This window comes from Danio rerio, chromosome 4 (genome assembly GCF_052040795.2).
Source record: "Danio rerio strain M-AB ecotype USA chromosome 4, GRCz13ab, whole genome shotgun sequence".
NCBI lineage: Eukaryota > Metazoa > Chordata > Actinopteri > Cypriniformes > Danionidae > Danio > Danio rerio.
This window is the reverse complement of record NC_141024.2, coordinates 43,694,741-43,712,412: the sequence shown is the minus strand read 5'-3', so window position 1 is coordinate 43,712,412 and position 17,672 is coordinate 43,694,741. Positions and strand designations below refer to the sequence as shown.

Sequence of the window (17,672 nt, the reverse complement as noted above, 5' to 3'; positions counted from 1 at the left end):
GGTTTCAGAATAGCTGATATGAGCTGGGTCAATCAACTTTGAGTAGACCAACTCAGAGTTAAGCGCGCACACCGTGACTATAAAAAGGCATTATCAATAGAGCGCAGATATTATGAGTGACTATGGCAACATCTTTAAAAAAGAGATCACCATTTCTTTCTCCGGCTGAACTTGATCTGCTCATGCAAAGTTATAGCAAATATGAGTGTATATATTTAAAATGAAGCAACCATCAGTGAAACAGAGACAGTTAGCGTGGGAAAACAGCTGCTCAAGTTAATGTGTAATTTTTCATTTTAAGTAGGCTATTTAAACATTTAAGTATAATAAAATAAGTAATGTAATGTGTGACGTTTATAGCCTACTTTTTTTCTAAACTTTTATACACTTTTATCAGTTTTAATAGATTTAACAGTGCACTTGTGTGTCTGCCTTTTTATTGATCAAGTGATAAAGGTTTATATAACATTAAGAAGGTAAGCAGTAATAAAATAATTTTTAGACAGAATAATAATCCCATTAATCTAGTAACAGTACATGTCGAAGGTTAAACTAATTATTTATGAAAAAAAGGACAAGCCTTGTACGTGACTTTGTTTTGTGTGTGACAAAAATGTAGGCAATAGCTGTGTTTCCATCAAAATATAGGCTATTACATAAATTTGTGCAAAACTGGAATAACGCCTAAAAATAAAGCAGCGTTTTTATCCAAAGCGTCGAAGAGAACACAATCGTCACTTCCTGATTAACTTGCGCCAAACTATCAACAGTAAAAACAGAATTTATTGCGGTAGAATAAGCTGTGTCAATGATTTTTTTATTTAATTAATGTACTTGCGCCTCAGAAGACAATTGACAAACAATGAACACGTGGGGGCGTTTGAAGCCATGAGACGCGGAGACACGCTCCAGACGCTCGGCGGTAATTAATAATATACACTGATACTGAAACAGTTAAGGCATTTTAGAATGACTAAAACAACATTTAAGATGTTCTACAGTGTGCTCAGTCTGCTGGTTTGTCCATTCACACACATTTAACAAACCTTTTTTTTAATGTTCATACTGTAATTTGTTAAGTGCACTTCGTAGTTTATGTGCATCTTATCAAATAAAAGTTTAACCTCAGTTATGCGCATGTTTTATTATGCGTATTTTCAAAAGTTATGTGAATCATGACGTTTCATGACATTTGACGTTATGGGCATCTCCAAAATGAGCTCTAAAATAGGTGTGTGGAAACGTAAAGCTAAGGCGAGAAATACGCTTCATCTTTAAAAAAGGGGAGGAGACTGACAGATACTCAGAGTTTAGAGAATAAAACCTGGGGTCTGTTTCAGAAAGGAGGTTAACTGAAAACTCTGAGTATTTTAACCCTGAAATGAGAGAAACTCTGGGTTTTCCGTTTCAAAATGGCAGGTTTGTTAAACTCGAGAAAGCAGGGTAAGTCAAGCCTGTTTCTGAAAGAGAGGTAACTTTAACTCAGAGTCAGTTACTGTGGTAACTTACTCTGTAAATCTAACCTGGTCAGAAGCAGGTTTTATTCTCTAAACTCAGAGTTTCTGTCTGTCTCCTCCCCTTTTTTAAAGATGAAGCGGTATTTCTCGCCTTAGTCTTACGTTTCCACCCACCTATTTTTATGCTTATTTTGGATACGTGCATAAAAACGATTGATAGAAACGTCATGATGCACATAACTTTTTAAAATATGCATAAAAAACGCGCATAACTGAGTAGGATAAACTTTTATTCGATAGAAAATGTGCGCATAAGCTACGATGGAAACACTTTTACTGAACAAATTACAGTATGTACATTTAAAAAAAGATCATGATCATATGATAATGAAAATGTGTGTAAATGGACAAACCAGCAGGCTGGGCACACTGTAACATGTCTTAAATATTGTTTTAGTCATTCTAAAATGCCTTAACTGTTTCAGTAGTAGTGTATATTATTAATTACCTCCGAATGTCTGGTGCGTGTCAAGAGTCTCCGCGTCTCATGGCTTCAGACGCCCCCACGTGTTCATTGTGTTTCAGCATTGTCTTCTGACATCGAGGCGCAAGTACATTAATTAGGCTAAATAAAGAATTAATTGACGCAGCTTCTTCTACCACAGTAAATTCTGTTTGATATTTGGTGCCAGTTTAAGTTAAGTTAAGTGACGATTTTTTTCTCTTTAACTCGTTAGATGGAATTTTATTCGCATCTTTTATTCAATATTCCAGTTTTGCACATAAATTTATGTAATATATTTGGATGGAAACAGCTATTGCCTACATTTTAGTCACACACAGAAGAACTGTACTAGATGGCTTATCCTTTTTTAATAAATAATTAAATTAAATTCACCTTCGACATGCACTGTAACCAGATTAATGGGATTATTATTCTTTCTAAAAATTATTTTTAGTACTGCTTACCTTCTAAATGTTATATTAACCTCTATCACTTGATCAATAAAAAAGGCACAAGTGCACTGTTAAATCATTTAAAACTAATAAATGTATAAAAAAGTTTAGAAAAAAAATATTAACGTCACAAATTACATTACTTATTTTATTATACTTAAATATTTAAATACTTAAAAAGTGAAATTAGGCATTAACTTGAGCAGCTGTTTTCCCACGCTAACTGTCTCTTCTTCACTGATGGTTGCTTCTTTTCAAATATATACGCTCATATTTGCTATAACTTTGCATGAGAACATCAAGTTCAGCTGGAGAAAGAAATGGTGATCTCTTTTATAAGATATTGCCATAGTCACTCGTAATGTCTGCGCTCCATTGATAATGCCTTTTTAAAGTCACGGTGTGCGCGCTTAACTCTGAGTTGGTTTACTCGAAGTTGATTGACCCAACTCAGATCAGCTGTTCTGAAACCGAAAACTCTTAGTTTTTAATCTCTCGGTAAATCAACTCAGAGTTCAAGTTTAAACTCTGAGTTGTTTGAACCTCCTTACTGAAACAGGCCCCTGATGACATGAAAACAAACAACAACTGACAGACACGCAACTCCCACACAAACACAGAGACAAAACGCACACACGCTAGTAACACATAATGCTAAATAAAATAAACAGTCACACCAACGCAGACACATCATAAAGGAGCAGATAGATCCACAACCGTGACAGTGTGTGTAGGGAAAAGCAGAATTGAAAGTTCACTGGTTGCCTTGCACTGTGTGGTAAGTCATGTTTTATTAACTATTTAATGTCATTGCAACGTTAAGTAGTTTATTCCATGACCAATATAATGTAGACAAAGTTCAAATGGTCTCTTGCAAGCAGCATGGAAGTTCATTTTATTAATGTCTGTGGCACGAGAAAGCTCCCTGGTCATGTAATTGATCCTGACAGGAAATCATTCTCTGAATTAGTCTGTAGAAAACTGATACAAGGTTTTGCTAGTACATGGGCGATGGTCAGTTATCTGGACTAAAAACTAAAGTGTGACTAAATTCCAAGTTCTTAAAAGAATATTCCATTATTTTGGATACAGATAGAAAAAAGATAAGAGGTGGTAAGAGTACAAAAAAATTGTACTCAATTACAAGTACTGTTACATTGCTGAAATTGTACCCAATTATAAGTAAAAGTACTGGTGTTAAAAAGTACACAAGTAAAAGTACAAATTACTCTTCATGAAAACTACCCAAATTACAAATGACTTTTTAGCTGGCGGGATTGGTGGAATTATCCATAAATGTGGAGTCAGACAAGATCCAGGCTGTAAAACACATTTTACATAACACATTTAAAGATACTATAAACACTTTTAAAACCGTGTAAACAGAATTAATTATAGATTATAATTATAGAGCACCTATAGAGAAAACCCACGCCAACATGGGGAGAACATGCAAATTCCACACAGAAACACTGACTCAGCCGGGGCTTGAACCAACAAACTTCTTGCTTTGAGGCGATAGCGATACCCACTGCGCACCATGATTATTTTACAAAAACAATGTTTTGCTATTTTGAGTATAAAGACAACAGATATATGCACAAATAAAAATCGACTTTTTATCATTTTAAATGATGCCTCTTGTCTGTACGATCAATAGATCATTTAATTAGAAAAAACACTTGCAAATTAAGGAGAAACTTTGATAATTACCTAATTCACAAACTGAACCGTCAGAAACCACAGAACAACACTGCCTAGTGCCTAAACATATTATTAATAAATTAAATATCACACAAATTAGGTTATATGTCTTCTTACCATGATGTGTTTTTTTTCAGATTATAGAATGAAGTCTTGTAGCAGGGTTTCTGCAGATATCATAATGTCAAATTTAAGACTTTTTAAGACCTCTTTAAGACCATAAAGTATTAAATTTAAGACCTATATCACAATATCAAAAGCACGCAAGAGAAAATGCAAAAACACAAAATTTTTGGTAAAATAAAAATATTTACATTGAACAGTACTGAAGACAAGTTAGATGCACCATTGAAGTGCAGGAACAAAAAAAAAACAAAGAAACAAACTTTTTGAGGCTGATTTATACTTTCGCCTGGCTCCACATTGCACCCCTCCGCTGACTGTGCGCGCACCTCACGAAATGGACGAGGCTTTAATACTTTATGCGTTCGTCATTGTGATATTCTTTAAAACATCAGGGGCCAGTCAAAAGAAACCCACCGTAAAGTCAGATGGATGAACAGAGAAGTAGAAGGTTTCCGGAACTATATCATTAATATTGTTCAAGATTTTTAAAATTATTATTTTTTATTACTTTTATAATTTATTATGATTACAAAGTTGGGTGACGGGGTGGCGCAGTGGGTAGCGCTCTCAACTCAAGGCAAAAAGGTCACTGGTTCGAGCCTCGGCTGGGTCAGTTGGAATTTCTTTATGGAGTTTGCATGTTCGTGCTCACATGCATTTTAGTTGAATTAGGTAAGCTAAATTGTCTGTTGTTGTAAATGAGAACAGGTTGCAGCTGGAAGGGCATCCGCTGTGTAAACATATGCTGGATGAATTGGCGGTTCATTCCGCTGTGGTGACCCCAAATTAATAAAGGAGCTAAGTCAAAAAGAAAATTAATGAATGATTATAAAGTTTTAGAACTATTCAAGATTTTTTAAATCAAACTTTGATGCATCACTCACTTTTGTTTATATCTCAGACAGTTCTACCTATTAAAGTTAAATATCAATGACAACAGAACATGAGTTACTCTACAATTATATTTTTTATTCTGGCAAGAATAATAGCAAAAGAAACTTTTAATTATTTTGCCCACTCAACAATTGACACATTATTGTCTGGCTAGTTTCTGTCCTCTACTTTTGAGCTGAAAAGGCAATAATGGTCCAACAATCCTGTCCATCATTACCAATAAAGCCTAGAAATTGGGCATCAGTATACTGTAAGCCGATGGGTTCATATATTCTTTTCCAGTTATCAAAGACTTAATTTGTTACTTAATTTTTGTTACATTGTTTTAACTTCAAAAATATACATCAGTGTAAAACCTACAAATGGTGGAAAAACATATTCTGTAATATTAAAACTACCTGGGTCTCCACTTTTGCCATGGCCTCTTTTTTGTTGTAACAAACTTATCCCACAGGTTTTTCCAAACTTTTTAACAAAACACTTCCTTTCCACGGCTGTTACTATTTCTAGCCAAGAATTATTGGTCAGGTTATCTCTATGGTGATTATGCATGGTCGGATCGTTAAGATGTCTGTACAGTCGTACTGTTTCAGACAAAATCCCTTCAAAGTGACTCATATTCAACTCAAATCAAACGTGGCGCCGCATGAACTCTTCACCCAAAATCATGTCGCGCGCTTCCAAAGTGAACCTCCCCAAACACGGCAATGACGTCACATATACCGCGCGCACTGAGCTATTGCATGCTGGTCTTATTTGTAGTTTTAATACAGCAAATTACATTAGGACTAGTGAAATAAAGAACTACACCACCACGAAACCAAGCAACAACAAAAAATTATTTAATTGAGCATTAGGAGTAGCGTTACATGTACATCGGAAAATAAGACCTGTGCAAACATATTTAAGACCTAGAACAGCGAATTTAAGGCTTTTTAAGGCCTAAAATTTAGATGTTTGTATTTTAGACCTTTTAAGACCCCACGGAAACCCTGTGTAAGCCAGATGGCACAGCAGAGTGCAGGTTTCATCCACTTATTTCTGCGCTTTTTGGATATGCACATAAAAACGGTTGATGGAAACTCTATAATGCGCATATTATTGGAAAATGTGTGTGAATGTACAAAACAGCAGGCTAAGCACATTGTAAAACATCTAAAGTGTTGTTTTGGTCATTTTAAACCGCCTCAACCATTTCAGTATTGTTATTATATTAATATTTTAATGACCTCCAAAATTGTCAAGAGTGTCTGCACTCCGTATCTCGCGCTTTCAAACACCAGTGCACATTCACTGCGTGTCAGGATTGCCTTCTGAGGCGCAAGTCATTTATTAAATAAAGATAATATATTCCTGCAGCTGCTCCCACCGATGCATATTCTGTTTTTACTTTTGATGTTTGTCTCCAGTTAATCAGAAGGTGGCGATTTTGTTCTCTTTGACTTGTTGGATGGAAATGCTGCTTAATTTGCATAGTCTTTTATGCGATATTCTAGTTTTGGGCAAACATTTAATTAGCATTTTAGATGATAACATAGCTATTCACACTGCATCAGCACAGCTGTCCCCTTTCTTCCCCATGTACCTGTAGGTGAACAGCTCCTCCGGGTGTGGCCATGGGCATTCATCCTCTGCTTTTTCTTCCTCATTTCTTCTGTCTTAAATCTCCATATGTCAATTGATAACTTCGTGACTGTATGATGATGACGGTCAGCTCACGTAAATCTGCAGTAGCCTGAACTTGTTTTTCGGTTCAAATAATATACCAGGCTTTTCATTGGTCCATTAAGATGAACTTTTTTTATTGGCTACCGAAATGCTGGTCAGTGCGTGCTTGAAATATTAATTTATTTACAGTACTCTGTAACGAATTGTGATTTTAAAAGTAACGAAGTAGATTACTCAGCTTAATTTGTACTCATGTACAAGTAAAAGTAAAGGCTTAAAATTTTACCCATGGAAGTACAATTACCCCAAAAATGTACTTAATTACAGTAACATGAGTAGTTGTAATTCGTTACTCCCACCACTGCTGTTTACTGCTGAGTGTGACATGGCAGGGAAAGAAACAGCACCTCTATGTCAGAGACCATGGTGCTCGACTGGAAAAAGGTGGCCATCTCCAATTTGAAGGAAAGTCCTTAACTCAAATGTAGCTCAAGTATCTGCGTTTTTTTCATGAGGAATGGAATGTGAGATTAAAAGATGGATCAGTGCAGTGGCAGCAGTAATGCAGTTGATGTGATTGTCTGTTGTGGTGAAGGAGCTGAGATAAAAGGCAATTTTTTCAATTTACCGCTCAATCAAGGTTCCTACTCTCACCTATGGTCATGACTGAAAGGACAAGATCTTAAATACAACCGGACACATTTCAGAAAGTGTTATGACCTGCTTGTTTGAGTCGCAACATAAAAGAGAGATGAGCCAACAAAATAGCCTGAATGCAAATTATTTATTATAAAATGTAACTCATAAAACCATCAATCAAAGCAACCAAAAAATGTCTAGGTATAATAATGAAGATAAAGAACTTAGGATATAATCACAACAACACTTTAGCTACATGATACAAGCAATGCAAAACAAAACCATAAGGTTAAAGATTTAATGAGATGGCAGGTCTTGACAGGAGGACTCCTGAGTAGCCACAGCGTCCTGGATTAGCTAGCAGCCTAGCACAACAACTTTTATATACCCATAGATGAGTAATGCAGGCATCCAATCAGGATTTACCACATACTCCAATTTGGAGTCTTGGGATCATCAAAGTGTATTAATATTGTAAAACTTAATACCTGTCGCTCTGCCTAAATCATCAAATATTCATAATACAATACATCTTTATTTATTTGTGTCTTTCCAGTGATGCTACTCATTCAGGGAGTCAGACAGAGAACATCATCCAAAACAACACTAGCTACATGAATACACTGGAGAGTAGAGTACAGATGTATCCGCACCTGCACAATCACTTGCAAAGAGAGATTTTAAGCTGCTGAGATGCTGTTTGTCAGATGTTTATGAAACTGTTCCTCTCTCAGCCGCCATCATTGTGTTTACGGTAAACGCGAGGAGCGCAACACATTTACAACCCCACCTACTGCAATGTAGGAGTGTTGGAAAACAGTATATCGTCACTCAGCCTTTTCAAACATTGTGCACAGAGAAAATGTTTTGCTGCATTCATTTCATGTGTGCAACTTTTGTCCAATTCTGTAGACACTCATCAGATCTGTACGGTTTCTCTCCAGTGTGAATCCTCTTTCGTGTTTTCAGATGTGTTACTGATTAAACCTCTTGTCACAGTGTGAACACTTGTACGGTCTCTCCAGTGTGAAACGTCGGGTGCAGTTTAAATTTTGAAATAAAAGTCTTCTCACACTCAAGCACATATACTCTTTCACACCAGTGTGGATCTTTATGTGTTCATTAAGGTTTGCTAATCGGTTGAAACTTCCCACACGGAGTGCATTTAATGGTTTATCTCCAGTGTGGGTCTTTATTAAGGTCTGAGGAGTTGCTGAAACTCATCCCACACCGCAGCTGCGGTCACACTAGAGTTTGAGCATGCAAAATTCTGTTGTTTGGCGCTGTGAAAAGCGGCGGGATTAAACAAGATTATTAGACAAAAAAGCGAGCTATTGGTCCATATTTTACATTTCTGTCCAGAAAGGTCATGTTTTGATCTTTGATTGGTCTCACACAGTCAAGTGATGCGATTTTGCAGGTCAGAGTTCACCAAGCTTGAACTTTGCAATGCAGTGAACTGCGAAACTTGACACACAAACTTGGTTTCCGGTCTGACACATTCCCGTGCGTATGAATGGAAATCCATAGGGAAAAAAGTCCATTGTGACCGCTGCTTAAGTGCAAGTTTCTCTCCAGTGTGGCTCATAATGTGTAGATTAAGGGATGATGAGCAGATGAAACTCTTCCCACACTGAGTGCATGTGAATGGTTTCTCTCTAGTGTGGATCCTCATGTGTCGATTAAGGTTTGATGATAGGCTGAAACTCTTCCCACACTGAGTGCATGTAAATGGTTTCTCTCCAGTGTGGATCCGCATGTGTTCATAAAGGTGTGATGAGTTGTTAAAGGTTTTTCCACACTGGGTGCAAGTAAAGGGTTTCTCTCTAGTGTGGATCGTCTTGTGATTATTAAAGGATGATGATCGGTGGAAACTCTTCCCACACTGAGTGCATGTGAATGGGTTCTCTCTAGTGTGGATCCTCATGTGTTGATTAAGGTATGATGATTGGCTAAAACTCTTCCCACAATGCGTGCATCTGAATGGGTTCTCTCCAGTGTGAATCATCATGTGAATCTTAAGATCGAAATTTCTTCCAAAACTCTTCCCACACTGAGTGCATGTGAATGGTTTCTCTCCGGTATGAATCATCATGTGTTCATTAAGGGATGATGATCGGTTAAAACTCTTTCCACACTGAGTGCACGTGAATGGTTTCTCTCCAGTGTGGATCCTCATGTGTTGATTTAAGTTTGATGATTGGCTAAAACTCTTCCCACACCGAGTGCATGTGTATGGTTTTTCTCCAGTGTGGATCCTCCTGTGAATCTTAAGTTCCCTTTTTCTTCCAAAACTCTTCCCACACTGAGGGCATGTGAATAGTTTCTCTCCGGTGTGGATCCTCATGTGAATCTTAAGATAGCCTTTACTTCCATAACTCTTTCCACACTGAGTGCAGGTGAAACTATTTTTGTCTCCCCTTTTCAAAATACCATCAGTCTGTAAATGAGTTTTTTCCTCAATTTTAACATGATGTTCCTCCTCTTTACTGCCCTCATTCTCTTCAATTAGGTCTGAAATAAATAAAACATGTTTTCATTAAGTCTTAAAAACTCTCATCAAAAGCTGAAAAGTGAAAAGACACTGGAAACATTGGCTACACACACTGCAATTTTGATGCATGGTAAATGTAAAATAAATCAGATCATATTTTGTTTGGTCCATTAACATGTACACATTTAAGCGGATTCAATTCAATTCATCTTTATTAATCTAGTGTTTTTACAATGTAAATTTTGTCAAAGCCACTTAACATAGAAGTTATAGTAAATTGAAACCGTGTCAGTCCAGTTTTCAGACTTTCTTACATAATTGATCATAAAAGTAATTTTGGTCATATTAATAAGACAGATTTGAAAGCTGTAAATGAAATTTTTATTTGTATATATTCATAATTACAACAAAATGTTTTTCTAAAATGTGTCAAGCAGACAGGGAAAAGGGCCGGAGTGGGACTCCTTTTTAGCTCTGGAATTTCAAGCCTTAGACCGGCCCACCTCAGTCGACGACTGACTATATTAATAATAATATGCGGATGATCTTCTTTTTCTGTCGAATCCAGATACATGTATTCCTAAAGCTCTTACAATAATTTCAGAATTTGGAAATGTTTCTGGATACAAAGTCAATCTAGCAAAGAGTTTCCTTTTCCCTATCAATGATAGAGCACAGCAAATTCCCTTCCAATCCTTTCCATTTTCATTTTATCAAAGACCTGATAAATTTGTATAGTGACGCGCAAATATAAGGATTCGTTCAATAATAATTTTAAAACGACATTAGTGCTCAAGGACGTTTTTAGTGCTCAAGGACACCTTACAAACAGTACGAGAACAAGAAAAGCAAAAACCTTAAGAAGGTAGAGAAAATGGGAGACTAATAATACATAAAATGAATGACAAAAGACATGAGAACAAGTGACGAAAGAAACTCATTCCTGTCTTTCAATCAGTTCTTATGTGAATTAAGGAGAATTAGGCAGCACACATTTAGGACTGCAAGATGGATTAAATTAGTGTTCTTATTATCAAAATATATCTGAATGAGGATTAAATGACTGAGTTGGTTTTGAGAATGAAAATTAACCTGTTTGTTCCTGCAGATCTTCCTGTTTGACTGTGAATGTTTCTTCAACCTTCACATCTTCACTCTCCTCTTTAATAAACTCCATCTTTATAACAGTGTGGAGATCAGTCACTTCAGCGGGAGTTTTTCTTTGTGTTTGGACACTTTATCCTGTTTAAAATGAAAAAAACAATGAACAGAAACAAAATAACTTCTCTTCGACACTTGCTTCAACAGTTTCTTTATATGAGAGTGATTGACAAAAATAAATCAGGTAAGTCTGAGCAAGAAACAATAGCCACAAACAAATGACCTAATAAAAACTAGTTCTCCATTTATTTTATATATATATATATATATATATATATATATATATATATATATATATATATATATATATATATATATATAGAATATTGTATACTTATATTAGAATGACATTATGCTTGTAAATAAATAAAACCTTCATTAAAACACATTTCTGTTGTTCAAACAATAGCCCTCGATTACTGTGATTAAAATAGTACTTCGTTGTATAAAGAATTAAAATAATAGTCAACAGCAGGTATGTCATATTGGAAGAAAACCCTGAAACTTTAATCAATCGGTTTATATGTGTAAAGTTGTGAAACAAACCTTCCTCCAGTTGAACTGCATCGCGGAAGCGGCGCAGCCTAATGACGTCACACACCACGCCAAAATAAAAGTCTTTTTTGTTCAGTTTTTTTTTTTGGCCACTTACTGTTGCAATCGACATCGCAAGGCATATTTAACATTAAAATATATAAAATAAATTTAATTTGTTACAACTGCAACAAAAGATCTACATCAAAGAAAAACAAAACATTATGACAATAAGTGTTTTAAAAAATAAAGTACAGAGAGCTTCAGTTATTTTACTTTAATTTCTGAAGTATTTGAAGCTTTAAGCCACTTTCTCTACCTCAGAAAGAAAACACCTAAAAGAGGGTCAGCACTTTTGATATTTACCCATTAAAATAAAGTTCACAACATCAGAAAAAGAACAATGTAAATCAGCTTTATAAAATAAAATATCTTCTAGAACAATAGGGGGGACTGAAATAATCTTTAATGAAAGCCAAGTATGGATGTCAAACCAGAATTTAAAAGTAAATTCACAAGAAAAAAATAAGTGATCGAGTGTTTCTGGAGCAGAAGCTACACTTATCAACATCAAAGTTAAATATTTTTTGAATAAACTCCTTCACATGGTATACCCTGAATAAAAATCTGTAATGAGTTTCCTTAACCTTAGGTGCTACAGGATATTTAAGAGAAAAGGTAAAAGCTTTGTCCTCTACTAAGGGTTTAACAACTCCTAGATGATGACACTTAAAATCACCAATGATAAGCGTTTAAATTCTTTGTAAATAAGCTTGATGTTACATTTACCATCGAAAATATCAACATTTGATATTTTTAAAAATGGAAGAAAAGTTACAAGTGTACATGGGAGATTAAAACAATTACTTTGAATTAACCTAAACAAAGCAATATGTATAGCCTCGCAAATTTCAGTATAACCTTTATCAGTGATTTTAACTCTATATTTATTTAAAAATTCGTTATGAGATAGTAGCAGTCCATTTACATCTAACAAATCATTAATAAATATATTGCCTTTATTGTATCAGTCACTTCTAAACAATGATTTCCTGTTAATAATAACAGCCCAATTATTCCAAAGAGTGGATTTATGAGGGGAAAATTATGGGTAAATATCATTTTCCAAAAAAGTAGTTCTTGCTAATGAAAATTAGACAGCGTCAAAGGAAGTTTTGAACAATCATAATCATATCTTAATACAAATTCAAGGCCACCATTTTTTTAAACAAATTATTTGGGATATGATACAATATTGAATAAGGCTTAGCTAAACACTCTTTCAATCATTTAACTCTAAAAGTGCCAAGAAGACATTCAAAACCGATTGCTTTTAAACCTCCATATTCATACTCTTTGACCATATGATTCTTACGTAAATAATGTGATTTATTTTTCCAAATAAATTGAAATAATATTGAATTTAAAGATTTAACTATTTTGGGAGAAGTATGTAAAGGATAAGGTAAATATATAATTTTAAATAATCCCAGTCAAAAGAATTGAACCCAATATGGAAAGGTCTCTAGCTAGCCAATGATTTAGTGATTTTTTTCATACCTTCCATTTTAATATTAACATTTGCACATTCTCTATTAACAGAATTTTTGGTGATGGTAACTCCTAAATATTTAACTTCTTCTTTTACTAGAGTACCCTCTAATTCTCTTAAAGTACAATTCTGAATAGTTAATATTCCACATTTTCTTAGGTTTAAGGTGAATTCAGAAGCTTTAGGAAACAGAAATTTTGACAAGAGCTAAAGGGAGCACCTCCCTATTCTTAAGAATTAATAGAGTGTCATCAGCAAACTGACTTAAACTAAAAGTCCTACCAAGTATATCAATACCTAAAGTGTACTCTGAATTTTTTAAATATAATGACATAAGTTCAACAGCTATATTAAAAAGAAAAGGTGAGATGGGACATCCTTGACGGATTCCTCTTCTGATGTAAACTCCAGGAGATGATCCTGAATTCAAAGATTTACTACTGAATATATCAGTATAGAACATGGAAATTACCCTACAAAAGCTCGGACCAAACCCAAAAGATTGGTTGTTTCTAAAGATTTTCTAAAGACAAAAAGGATGCTCAATGGACTTGAAAAAGTCTAGAAATAGAAATAAACTTGTCTGAGGAATTAAATAACTATAATCGAGCATATCAACTATCAGTCTGATATGATTGTGAATACTTCTCCCTTTAATGAAAGCTGATTGTGTTTCATTTATTATCTCGCCTATACCTTTTTTTGAGTCTATTGAAAATACATGAGAGAGCAATTTAAAATCATTGAACAAAAGAGTTATGGGTCTCCTATTATAAATAATTTGTCTTTGCTTGGCTATGGAACTAAAATTATTAAAATCTGCTTCATAGAAGTCGATAGTTCTGCTTTGTCTTTACTTTTCTTAAGTGCTTCAAAAACTAAAAATCTCATCTCTGGCCAAAAATGTTTATAAAACTCAACTGTAATTCCGTATATGCCTGGATTTTCCATTGGATATTTTAGAAATAGCAACATCAAGTTCAGAGATAACAATTTCAGATTCCATCATTTCATGGAAGCTGTCATCTATAATAGGAACTTTATCTTTTGAAAATGAAAAGAAAAAGTCACAATCACTCTCATTAAATTTTGACTTACATAATAATATGAATAGATGTGATCATCAATCAAAGTTTTCTCTTCACTTACAATGTTATTTATGCTAAGTTTATGAATAGTTTTTGAAGATTGTCTATGCTTTACTAAATTTAAAAACATTATGAAGAATTTTTCTCCCCCTCCTCTATCCATTTCCCTCTAGATCGTAAAGCTCCTTTAGCTTTCTCTGTATAGTAGTCATCCAACTCTGATGGCAAAATACGAAGTTCATTTTGTTTTATATCTCCAAAAAAATCTATATCACCAAGGTCATTTAATCTAGATAAAACTGTTAACTGTCTTTTTTTCCTAAGAGAGGAAAACAATAGCTCATTACAGCAGAGTCATTTTTAACCTGATTCATTTTCAATTTGAGAAAAGCATGTGGCAAAAGAAAAAGAAAACCAAACAGCAAATAGGGAGAAAAGCATTAGCCAAATGCTTATTTAAAAAGCTGTTTAAAATGTGTTTTGTGATTTATTAATACAATTTTTTTTACTGTTTGATTAATCAGCCTTTAAAACATGGATTAAATAATAATACAGTAATAAAAGTGTCTATTTATTTATATATTTAAAATGTATTTGTAATGCATTGATTTATTGATAATTAAATGACATTTAAAAACATTTAAATTGTGATTTATTCATGTACATTTTTATGCTGGTCGAAGCAGTGGCGCAGTAGGTAGTGCTGTCCCCTCACAGCAAGAAGGTCGCTGGTTCGAGCCTCGGTTCAGTTGGCGTTTCTGTGTGGAGTTTGCATGTTCTCCCTGCATTCGCGTGGGTTTCCTCCGGGTGCTCCGGTTTCCCCCACAGTCTAAAGACATGCGGTACAGGTGAATTAATTTGGACTTCATGTCATGTAGGAGACATTAAATGGATCAATGATAACTGCAGAATGTCTTTCTGCTGTTGTGGCAAAGGATTCGAACCTGCGCGGGGGGACCCCAATGGATTTCTAGTCCATCGCCTTAACCACTCATCCACGACTACAAGACTGCCTGTACTGCCATTTCTTTATGCCTAGTACACATATTGTGCATCCAGATGAAACTTTCATCAAACGATAGCTCAACGGCAAAAGCTATGGCTCCACAAAATGAGCGTCATTCACCCGAACAGGGACTTGAACCCTGGACCCTCAGATTAAAAGTCTGATGCTCTACTGACTGAGCTATTCAGGCTCCACAACAGTAATCCACAAGTAGGCAAGGTTTGGGTTGTGGTCGGCGCAGACCTTTACAGTACACTGAAGTTTACCGTGAGATGGGGTTTTAAGCTTATGGTTGGTGTGGATGTTGCTAAAACACGACAGGTTACTTTGAGGTTGGGTTTATGGTTGTTGTAGGTGTAGACATCAGTACAACACAATAGTTTGGACTTCATGTCATGTAGGACAGGGGTTTTCAAACTTTTTCAGCTGAGGGCCCCTTTGTGTAGGGCGAATTCTTTCGGGGACCCCCCAAAAATAAAAATGACGCCACCCCCTCAAATTAACAACTGTACTTATTTTTTTTTTAAGTTGTATTATTCAATACATTTATATTATTATATATTATTTAATAAATTTATATTATTCATTATCTGGATTATTTTTTGTAAGATGTTAGTTGAGTTGACAAGGTTTTAGTGCTTCAATCTATTGATCAAATCTTGATGCGCAGTACTCATTGTGGTCTGCTCTCACTGGATTATTCCATCAAGCCATATTTTGTGTACAAGTCGTCACTTTACACAGTTTTTATGCCATTTTTATGCTTTTTTTCAGCCTATGCACAGCTAGACTCTTCTGTATTTACCCTTACAGCTGAGAGTCTAAATGTATCTAAAGATTTAAAGCTTTAAAGTTTTAAAGAGTTTTGTCATTCATCAGCCTGTTATCAGTTAACTGTACTGTTGTAACCAGCAATACTACAATGGAGGCTGAAGTGGTTCAGTGTGTTTTGTTTATTTTTATTCCTTTTTTTTGTGCACATCATAATTTACTCAGGTCGACAATCCTGACTTACACTGATAAAAAAATAATTTCCTAAATGCAATCTAGAATTGGGTATTCAAGTTCAAAGAGCCACATGTTTTACTTTGCTTAATTTTAGAAGCTTTGCTGACTTTAAAATGTCCATACCAGTTTGTTCTATTAATAATAATACTGAACATTACATTTAAATTAGTTACACAAACAAATATGGGAAAAAGTGGAACAAAAATGCATTTATATTCAGAGTATTTAAATTTGATCAGGTTGAGCTCCATTAAATACAGAGCACTAATACATTTTTAATATTTAATAATTATTAGCCCTATAACATAAAACAAACAGATACATTATAATTTTTAAAGGCTATAGTGGTTTTACTCAGTGTGTATACAATTTAGTTTTTTTATTCATCCAGTTATGAACCAATGTGAGTAAGAGGTCCACTGCAGAGCTCATCCAGCTGTCATTAGTGTAACGAGTAAAACTGAGCACTCGCTGATGTGAAGACAGCTCCATTCATTGTTATTGCAGCACTTTTTGCTTTACAATTTTAATATGTTTGTTTGCCATGCTGCAAAGTCTGATATTTGTACAATGCAAAGTGTAAAGCCTGTCGCACTAGGACGAGGTGCAATGTTGTGCCGTGTCTTTAAAATGCTATTTGTTCCCTATGAGTGAAGCCTGCGCAGAGAGGCGCGTACTCCGCAGCACCCAGCTGATCGGTTACTTAGCAACGCAAGCCATAAACAGGGTAGTGCTTTCAGCCACCGATAATGTTCTTATTGATCATGTATTTTAACAGAAATATAGTCAGTCAAACCTGAGCATTCATTTAATTAATTCATTTAGAGGTAAGCGTAAGTGAAAGGTAAACGCCGTCAGGTGCAGCAGACAAGCGCCAAAAATCACAGTCAGGAAGCGCCTGGCCAGAAGCGCTTTTTCAATAAAAGTCCCCGTCCACGGAGGCGGGCCGCTGCGCTTCTTTTCCTGTGTCACGAAAGTGTCAACTGCATTTAAATTACATAAGTATGAAGCTTCATTTTTGCAGTACATTTGAGCTCAAATTATAATAAAAATATATTAACCTTCAGAATGATGCGGGACACAAAATTCATCCATGTGGGCTCATTGATCTAAAATTTCTTTGCGGCCCCCCTAGTGCCATCTGGTGGCCCCCCAGGGGGCCGCGGACCCCAGTTTGTAAACCCCTGATGTAGGAGACATTAAATAGATCAATGATAACTGCAGAAGGTCTTTCTGCTGTTGTGGCAATGAATGGACACTCAACAATTGAAAAGATTCCTTCCATGCCTTAGAAGCGTGACTTGATCAGTACTTATCTACACAGCATGCTGGCATCAAAGATCCTATTTCTCTTATATCATATCCCTAGTCTTCCACACTTTAG

At 35.3% G+C, this 17,672-nt stretch overlaps 1 protein-coding gene across 1 annotated transcript; it reads right to left on the bottom strand.

The window, feature by feature from the left end:
- Positions 1 to 7,571: 7,571 nt before the first annotated feature.
- LOC148681098 (uncharacterized) lies at positions 7,572 to 11,702 on the bottom strand. Its single transcript, XM_088650519.1, has 3 exons — positions 11,647 to 11,702; positions 11,032 to 11,181; positions 7,572 to 9,959 (listed from the first exon to the last, which is right to left on the bottom strand). Exons 2-3 carry the CDS (start codon positions 11,114 to 11,116, stop codon positions 8,845 to 8,847), a joined length of 1,200 nt encoding a protein of 399 aa, XP_088506645.1. The 5' UTR covers positions 11,117 to 11,181; positions 11,647 to 11,702; the 3' UTR covers positions 7,572 to 8,844.
- Positions 11,703 to 17,672: the final 5,970 nt, after the last annotated feature.